Source organism: Azolla caroliniana, unplaced genomic scaffold (assembly GCF_043228905.1).
Source record: "Azolla caroliniana isolate FFs.n. ecotype wild unplaced genomic scaffold, voAzoCaro1.0.p SCAF_15, whole genome shotgun sequence".
Classification (NCBI taxonomy): Eukaryota; Viridiplantae; Streptophyta; class Polypodiopsida; order Salviniales; family Salviniaceae; genus Azolla; species Azolla caroliniana.
The window spans coordinates 9,153,549-9,163,544 of record NW_028230450.1 but is presented as its reverse complement, the minus strand read 5'-3'; the positions used below and the strand labels follow the sequence as shown (position 1 = coordinate 9,163,544).

Genomic DNA, 9,996 nt, shown 5'->3' with positions numbered 1-9,996 from the left:
GTAGTATCGCCATCCGCCGAATGTCGTCGTTTGAGCCGGACCTTATACATCATAATGAATTACGTCGAGTATGCCTTTGCTCACGTTCCGCTCCTTCGGAAATGGGTGCCGATGTTGCTAGCTGAATTGGCAAGCGGCACACATGCCTTCAATCTCTTTCTCCGTGAATGTCGGGAGCCCGATGACGACTCCTTCGATTGCATTGCCTTGAGCTTTTGGAGGTTGATATGGCCAATCCGCTTGTGCCATAACTCTATGTCAGAATCGGCTTTCATGCCCTTTGTGAACATGGCCGATTTCATCTCGTGTGAGTTGAGAATGAACATTCGGCCCTCTCTTCATCCGCGAGCAATGAGTTGGCCCTCTTTTTCGATGAAGCAACCGCCTTGATTAAATCGTACTTGCATTCCTTGCTCTACAATTTGACCGACGGAGACCAAATTCTTCGTGATAGTTGGTACATGCAAGACATTTTTAATATAAGTTTGCTTACCTTCTTCTCCAAACGGAACATTGTCGATGTGCCGAATCGGGTGCGTAGTGTCGTCTCTGGTTTCGACATAACCAGGTCAGTCCGGCTCTTGAAGTTCTCGGAATCATTCTTGATGCGACGTCATATGGTTTGAGGCTGACATAGAATTCACTCTATGTCTCATCACGAACATTCCGCCGCAATCATCATAGTTGGAGTTGATGGCGTAGTTGGTGAATTGTCGGCTAGTGGAAGCCGACTCGCATATCTTCTTACGGCATTCTTCTTTGTGGTGACTGATTTTTCCGCAATATCCACATTCAACCGAGCTTTGTCGGTTCAAACCGGAATGGAAGCTCCCCCTTCTTCCGAACGTTCCTCGATGGCTTCCGTCTTGATGTCGAAATTGTGAGTTGTTTTCATAAGTCAAACCTCGTCCGCCTCGTCCTTGGCCGAATTGGCCTCTTCTTGCACGGTCGCGTCCTCTTCCTCCATCCTAATGCGTGTAGAGCATGTGGCCTTCCGAGGTGTTGCTCCTTGTTCGAACATGGTTTTCTTCAACCAACAACATAGATTGAAGATCGAAGAAGGAGGGTGGATTCTCCTGTGCTAGTACGACGGTCCGCATCACACCGAATCGTGGTGCAAGGCCGTCGAGGCATATTTGCACCATCTCATCATCATCCACATTGATGCTTATCAAGCCGAGAGAGTCGCAAAACTCCTTGATCTTCAAGGTGTAGCTTGTGATGGACATATCCCTTTGTTGGATGTTGTTCAACTCTTGGCGGAGTTGAAGCTTTCTCGCAGTTGTGTTGGCGGCGAAAATCTTTCGTAGATTCTCCCACACTTCCTTCAGCGTATCGGCATCCCGAATGTACCCGAGCATGTGGTCGTGAACACATGTTGCCAAGCAATATATCACTCGACTCGCCGTTGCTCTCACGTTGCATAGTCAGCGTCTTCCGGGTCGGCTCGGTTTTCTTGTGCTCCTTTGATGTAACTCCAATAGCCTTGGCCGACAAGGTATTGGTGCATCTTGTACTCCCAAGATGCAAAGTTGTTGCGATCCAACTTCTTGCTAGGGAGTGCGCTCCCCATTTGAGTATTCATTGTCGATTAAGCTTCCTTTCTTCATTTCCTTCTCTCTCGAACATGAGCTATGTAGTGGTACTACGATAGCGATGAGCTGGTTCTTCTTGAGCGTCGGCGTAGAGCACAACACACGATCACGAAGAGGCGAGTGGGCTAGATCGAGCTACCAACCTCGCTCTGATCCCATGTAAAGAATCAATGGTGATTCTTGTGTAGTGGAAGAGATGTGTGTTATGTTTATGTGTGAGAGGAAAGAGGAGAGTAGAGAAACACAAGATGGATAAGAGACAGAATGAAGTACTCAAGAAGAAGGAGATGTATATTAACAAGGAGAATATAAGAAATGAAAATGCAACATTACAAGGAGTCACAACCGACTTAGTACAAAGTATGAGGAGGGTGCTTTATATAGAGTCACCCTCTCTCTTCATTAACTTACAACAACCACTCTCTCTCTTGGGGAATGTGAAGACTCATATTCATGGGGAATATGTAACTCATTAGTTATGTGTCATAGAATATGATTCTATGACACATAATTAATGTGTAGAGAGTAGTGGTGTGACTCTTGACCTTTGAGTAATCATGGATTCTCAAAAAGGTGTGTTCACATGTTGCACTATGTTGAGCTTGATTCTCAACATGTGTGTATGTGTGAGAGGAAGAGAGAGAGAGAGAGAGATACACTTATGAACAACACAAGATGGGGGATGAGTAACAATACTAAATTAGCAGTATCATCCTCAAATACAAAATTACCTCGAGCGGTCGTGTTGGCAGCGAACATTTTCTTTAAGTTCTCCCACGCCTCTTTGGGCGTCTTGGCGTCTCGAATGTGGCTAAGCATGTGGTCGTGGACACATGTTGCCAAGCAATACATGACTCAACTCGCCGCTTGCTCCCATGTTGAGTAGTCGGCGTTTTTTGGGTCCGGTTGATTTTCTTGAGCACCGTTGATGTAGCTCTAATACCCTTGGCTGACGAGGTATTGGGTCATCTTGTATTCCCAAGATGAATAATTGCTCTGGTCTGGCTTTTCACTAGGGGGCGAGCTACCCATTTGTGTGTTCATGTTGATTGTAGTGTCTTCTCTTCTTTTGCTTTTCTTCCTTCGATCACGTACACGTGCTACGTAACGGCACAACGGTAGCCGATAGCCGGATTTTGTCGTCGGCATCTCGAACACACAATCACGGAGTCGGGTGGGCTTAGTGGATTTTCTAAACCACACGCTCTGATACTGTTAATAATTAGGTAATTAAGTATGGGTTAATTAATACCTATTTATGTAATTAAGCTAAGCGGAAGATTATGTGATATGTGTGTGTATGTGTGTGAGAGGAAGAGAGAGAGAGAGATACACTTATGAACAACACAAGATGGGAGATGAGTAACTATATTACATTAGCATTATCATCATCAAATACAAAAATACCTACAATGAGGTATATATAGATCTCATGTGCAAGGGTGCACATGTGTGAGGATAATATAGGTACAAACGTGTAAGTCCTATAGTAAATGTACTTAGGAGTGGAGGATCTAGAATATCCCACTTAAGTACAAGGTCCTATTTAAGGCGTTATAGTCAACACTTCTAACTAGATTCTTTCTAGGTAACTATGAAGTTACATGCTTGACTACCTAACTAAATTAAGTTGAGCTTGATCTCTCAATAGAATGCTTCACTGAGCAAGGGATGGGTCTTCACCGATGCTACCTATTGGTCAAACTCGTGCTGACCTCGTCAACTCCCCTCAGTTTCTCGTAACCATATGCCTCCAATAGAGCCTCTTCGAAGGACACCCACGACTCGTGAGCTTCTTGAAGCTCTCTAACCTCCGTATGTATTGATATGATCACCACCGACAGAAATACTTTAGCCTCATTGCCTCATCCACATTCCTCATCGTCATCTCGCCATTGTAGGTTTTAAAAATTTTGGGTCCTTGCCCTTGTTGAAACATCGGGGATCTCCTCGAAAACTTGTTCCTCCATCATCATCATGCCTTGCAGCCCTTTCACGTCGGGTTCACCAAAGATGTCGCGGATATCCACATGCACATGTTGGATAAGGCAGGCCATGGGGTTCTTGGACTAGGGAGTAAAAGGGAAAGCGGCAGTTTATCCCTTGCGGCCTCCAAGCTCAAAAAGGTAGGAGTAATGTACAAGAGATTAACACAATTAAGAACTAGAAGATCCAAGGTTTATGACACTAATTCCATTATACGACACGATGCCACAATATGATTTCAACCGCGGCCATTTAGGTCAGACTCAAGGACAACTACAAGAAACGACAATGACTAAAGAGAGAGAGAGAAGGAAACCCTAAACCTTCCTAACTACTATCATGATGACCAAACGAAACCCTAAAACAAAATAGGGACAAGATGAAGAAGAAGAAAAGAAAACTCTAACGGTCTACCTCAAAATGACAAAATGGCGACCCTCTCAATGGTGAACCCTCACCCCCTTTTATAGTAGAAAGGGGTGAGGCTCATTACAAAAGGAGAGGCCAAATATTCCTCTATTTTCAAAGGGGAATATTTGCATTGATCTTGGGACAGATTGATGGGACCTTAACTCCCTCTCCTCTCATTTTCACACGCACCATCATGCCCTCTACTTATTACACCCTTACTCCCATGCACTCCCCTTAGTTTACATGTGCACCTAAGTGCACATCACATTTGTACTTCACGAACTTCGTAGTGCACTTTTAGCACCTTATATTTTACCCTTTCCTTATACATTGTTTTTTCTTATTCCTATTTACAAATTTATTAAGTGCATATGCATGTCTGCACAATTTTATTCGTCCCACTCAGTTTTCTCACCATAGCTGAAAATCCTCATGAAAACATCGGGTTGACCAAATATGTAGCAGATATCCACGGCTTGGACGGGACCACCAGGGTCTCGGACCAAGGAGCCTGAGAATGAGCGGCTTGTAAACATTTGCAATGGCTTATCCGGCTCGGTCGCTAGAGTCCAAATTGAGCAGATGGGCTCGTAGCGTTGTATTTGATCTGGTCCTATCACCAAATCCTAGAAGATGAGCACACGGGCTCTCAGGCTCAAGTAGGTAAGCATAGAACTGAGGGGGGAAAGATGGTAACTCTCCGGTTACAAAGACAGGGAGGGAGTAAACTATTAACACAAAAGAGAGAACATTAGAAAGCACCTCAGACACAACAAAACTCAAAAATCAATTTAAGACAAAGGGAGAATACAAGAGATATCCTCCGGCCGATTAACAGAGCTTCGAGCTCGACAGACAAACATGAACTAGTGAGCCTTTGGTTGGGAGCACACGGCCTTTCTACGAGAGCAGAGGCCTCACTAGGCTACCTAAACGAATGCATAGAGTAGAAAACTTACAACACTTCGCTTCCCAATCCGGCAACACCTTCCCCTCCGAAACGACTTATCCCCTTTTTAGTCTGCTTCTGCCCCTATTATATCTCAAGGAGGAACCGTTACATCACGAGTTATGACAACTGCTTTTGTCGGAGATTCTCCCTCAATTTTGTGCCCTTAGACACTATAATTCCTGTCTTTTCGTTGGATCATAAAAGTACCTATTAAAGTAGTATTGTCTTGTACTTATTAATATTCTCATTATCTACATTTGTTTCATACAAGGACCATTTGATGTGCCAATGTGCACATCCTTGCCTTGTTCCCACGCGATCAACGAGTTTTTCTCATAGCGGTCGGATTCCTCCATGACATTGCGACACCGTATTACAATTTGGTTTGCTCCTTTCAAAATAGAGCGGGCTCTTTGGCTATAAGCTTTCTTGGAACATTTACTATATTCCCCTTTTCCTAGTGTTTCTTTAGCTCTATGTATGTTGTTGGTGTCAATGTCTCCATAACTTGTGCCCCTCATGGCAGACACTTAACAATATAGAGACAATTGAGGAAGTGAACTAAAGAACAAGCTTGAGAATACAATTCAAGGTTTGATTATGTATAATAGGTTGTTATAATAAATGGCTAACCCATCTACAAAATTCAACATTGTCATTTTCCATTGTTCCTTAGTGTGCTAGCAAAGTACCAAACTACAAAACCATCTTCTTCTTTGAATGTTTAATTATCATCGCTCACCTTGCGGTTTGCAACAAGACTTGCTTTTTAATAATAAGACCTTTTTCTTTTAAGCACTCATTTAGACAACCTTAGTCTAATTTTCTAAGGGTGAAAAGTGGTTTCCACAGCAAACAACAAAAATTTGTTCTTCACAAGCACCATAGAGGTTTGAAGTTTAGCATGCGTTAGGGGATGCATGCCATGTGTATTATTGTATATATACATAATTGGAGTATACTTGATCCTAGACTCTATAAGGTTAGTTGTTCCTCTTACCAAGTTTAGACAATGGATGGATGATGGTCTTTGTTATCCAAGAAGGATTGTTTTATAAGATTTGAGAGATGAAAAAGTCGTGGTTTGGTTTGTCCTATCCCTATCCACACACACACACCCTCTTTGTTTATATTAATTATAATTTTATTTGACATGGTAATTGATTTTTTCATTATGAAAATAATATCTCTGCGTTCTCAACAACACAAATGAGAGAGAGAAAGAAAGAGGGGATTTATCCAAAAGAAAAGAGAGGATGCATGTGTGGAAAAGCAGAGAAAGAGCCGGATTGGCAAATGAACACATTCGGAATAGAGAGACAGAGAGAGAGAGAGAGAGAGAGGAAATTTTCAAAGTCCATCCATCATTCATTAGTTCATACACACAACACAGACTCTCTCTCTCTCTCTCTCTCTGTCTGTCTGTCTGTGTGTCAACCCGCGACCATTGTTTTTAGGATATTGAGTGTAGATACCGACAAATACAAATATGAGAGGGGGCCACCAAACCGAACAAGTTCTTTGGGGGCGAAATGTTCAACAAGTAATAGTAATAGTAGTTAAGAGCATATCTAACAATACGTCACTTCTTGCTTGCGATTGACGCGTCTGGTTACCCAACGAAGTCGACGCCAATCAGCGCGTTCCCTCTCTCTCTCTCTGTGGCTAAGACAACAATAATACTTGGTGTGTGTGTGTGTGATTTCATGAATTAGTACAACACACACACACACACATACCCCAGGGCTCAGATGCTTGTTTAATTTCTCTGTAGCGGCGACTAGCTGGTACTCATTTATTAATTGTAAGCCATCGACACGATTATAATCATCAGAAACATTGGCAATAATTCAGTTGAGCTTTTGTTTTCTGGGTTCAATCGGGAGGCTTATCAACAAATAAATTAAATTTAACATTATGATGATGGGTGCTGTAACCCTTCTTCTTCCTCCAGTTGTGTATATTGTCATGAAGAAGAGTAGGTCCAGTAAGTTGTGTTTCATTGCATTTGTAATTAATATAATTATAATAGCCCATCTCCTCCTATTACCACCCGAGAGGTGGGTGAGTGGGCAAGGAGCTGTGGAGGTGGAGGCACTTCTGCAGTTGAAGGCAGGGTTGAATAACCCAAATGGCCTTTCAAGTTGGAGCTCATCCGGTTCGCCCAACCCCTGCCGTGACAGGTGGGCAGGCGTCACCTGTAAACATGATGATGCTGCTTCATCGTCTGACCATGTCATCCAGATCTCCCTGCCAGGCCTTTTGAAGGACACAGCAATCCCTGGAGGTCAAACCATCAGCCCATCCATTAAAGACCTGGCATACCTTGAATGGCTTGATCTCTCCAATAACAATCTGGTTGGCCAGATCCCAACCGAAATCACCCACCTTAAATATTTGAAAGCATTGGATTTGTCCAGAAATAAACTCTCAGGACCTCTCCCTAAGATCTGGACCAATTTCACCCAACTTCAGAATGTGTCTCTCTATAAAAATCAATTAGGCGGGGAGATCCCTGTTCTCTTGAGTCAGGCAACAAACATAGAGAACCTGAGATTGGAGCAAAACCAACTGACGGGCCAAATCCCATCTGGGCTTTTGGGCGGAAACATGACAAGGTTGCAGTACTTTGCGATCGAATTCAACAATATAAGCGGGAATATTCCGGATGGGATCGGCGCTAGTATTTCTCTTAGATGGTTTTATGCCGGACATAACCAACTTTCTGGAAATTTGCCGGACAGTATGGGGAGCCTAAGGTGGCTCAGATCATTCACGGTTGAGAATAACTCCCTGACCGGCCCATTGCCATCGTCACTGGGTACCCCCAAGTTGCAGGCTGGAAAATTCAATGTCTCCTTCAACCAGTTGAGTGGGCAAATACCCAGCAGCTTTGCCTTGTTCAATGCCTCATCATTTGAAGGCAATCCTGATTTATGTGGGGCCCCTCTATCTAATAATGCTCTATGTGGTTTCCCGCCACCGCCACCGCCACAAGCTGGGAAGTATGACATCCATGATGATGATCCTTCTTCTTCTTCTTCTTCTTCTTCTTCTTCGCAGCCGCAGCAGCAGTCGAGCAAGAGCAGCCGCACCAAACAGAAGCAATTGATTGTGGGCAGTGTAGCTGGAAGCATCTGCGGGGCCGTCCTCCTTCTGTTCTTGGTTGTGTTTGTCACCATGTCCAGGCGGCGACGCCATGTTGAAGAAGAGAAGTCAGTTAATGTGCAGCAGCAGGTTGGTGGTGCTGACCACCTCAACTGGTTTAGCACGGACATCCAAGAGACGCGGAAACAATCAAGGTTCCGAGTCTTTCGGCAGAGCTTCAACAAATATAGCTACGAGGAGATAGTCGCGAATGCAGGCTATTTTGACACCGCCCATGTGCTCGGCAAAGGGAGGTTCTCCACTGTCTATCGTTCAGTCGTCGTACACACCCTCAATAATAGTAGTAGTAGTATTAGTATTAGTAACTCTAAATCAGGTAGAGATGATGATGCAGCAGAAGGCATGATGCAGACGATGAGGACTTCATCATCATCATCTTCTTCTTCTTCTTCTTCTTCTTCTTACATGGCTATCAAGGTCTTCAAAGCTTCTTCCACCATCATGACTTCCTTGTTCGAGAAACAGCTGGATACGCTTGCCCTTCTCAAGCACAAGAACCTGCTGTGCATCCGGGGCTTCTATTCAAACCCAGTGGAGAAGGCAGTCTTCTATGACTACGTTCCCAGGGGTACCCTCTATTACCACCTCCACCATCTTCCCAATAATAATAATAATAATAATAATAATAATGAGGGATCATCATCAACAACGTTGTTACTAAGTCTTCCTGATTGGTCTACAAGGCATAGAATAGCCTTGGGTGTAGCCCAAGGCATGGCTTACCTACACAGCCGAAAAGTTATCCATGGAGACCTCAAGTCTACCAACATCTTGCTTCAAGAAGATTTCCTTCCAAAAGTGTGCGACTTTGGGCTCATTCAAATGGTGTCGGGGAGGCCTGGTGGTAATGTGGGAGTGGTGGTGGAAACGCCCGGATACACCGCACCAGAGGCTGTTGCCAACAACAAGTACACCGAGAAATCGGATGTTTATAGTTATGGGGTGGTGCTGTTGGAGCTCATCACAGGTGCAAAAGCAGTGTGGTACGTGAGGGAAAAGGCGACGTATTTGAGAGATTGGGCAATTGGGATGCATACATCCCAGAGGGGTCGCGACGTCATAGATCAAGCCATTCTCAAGTCATGCCTCTGGCCAGAGTACATCGACAAAGCCCTGAAGCTAGCAATAGTGTGCGTGGATGGGAGCCCTAACGCTAGACCCACCATGGCAGATGTGGCTTCCACGATGGAAGGTCTCTGCCCCGTGCTAGCCCCACTCAGGAGACCCCCACAACATCCTCCTCCTCCTCTTCATCATCATCATACCTACGACCACAAACCTCTTCTTCAAAAATGAAGAAGGACGGAAATGCTTCAAAGCAAACATGCGCATACATAGCATTTGGATCGTTTCTAAAGCCCTCAAAAACCAAAAAAGAGAAACTAGGGGGGCGGGGAACAATGAACCCTACCCCATTACCATTTATATGATTCATTTGTAATCAGTTATTACATTCTGTACAGAAAAAGACAACCTATTCCTCTGAACTGCGGATGTAGTATGTATTCTCAAATAAAGAAGAGATAATTAATTAAATAGCTATGTATGTATCTGTAATATGTAATATGCAACAAGCGATAACGCACATCTGGCATGCTCCATTGAAAGTGAACGAAAATGGTTGAAGTCATAGATTCATCAGGATTAGGCGACTTCTAATGGACGGTTATCTTCTTGACTCGATAAAGAGAGTTCAGACTAATTCTCGAAGAAAATCAACCCCGCAAAGGTAGAAAGCATAAAGTTATAAAAACCCATCCATGTATGGAGGGAAACTTACCGTCATCCACGGAAGAGTCAACAACTTGTTCATTGACACACGCAGACGCACAAGGGAAAGTTGGTAAAACTTTATACATACTTCAAACTTGTATGTATGCCACA

General features: G+C 43.8%; 1 protein-coding gene across 1 annotated transcript; it reads left to right on the top strand.

Annotated features, from left to right (window-relative positions):
• Positions 1-6,805: 6,805 nt before the first annotated feature.
• Positions 6,806-9,599, top strand: LOC147854541 (uncharacterized). The gene has a single exon (XM_087331636.1). The coding sequence runs from the start codon at positions 6,862-6,864 to the stop codon at positions 9,406-9,408; it is 2,547 nt and encodes an 848-aa protein (XP_087187762.1). The 5' UTR covers positions 6,806-6,861; the 3' UTR covers positions 9,409-9,599.
• The last annotated feature ends 397 nt before the right edge of the window (positions 9,600-9,996 follow it).

Excerpts from the sequence above, each read along its gene's own strand:
- LOC147854541 (XM_087331636.1), top strand. The coding sequence starts at position 6,862 with ATGATGATGGGTGCTGTAACCCTTCTTCTTCCTCCAGTTGTGTATATT.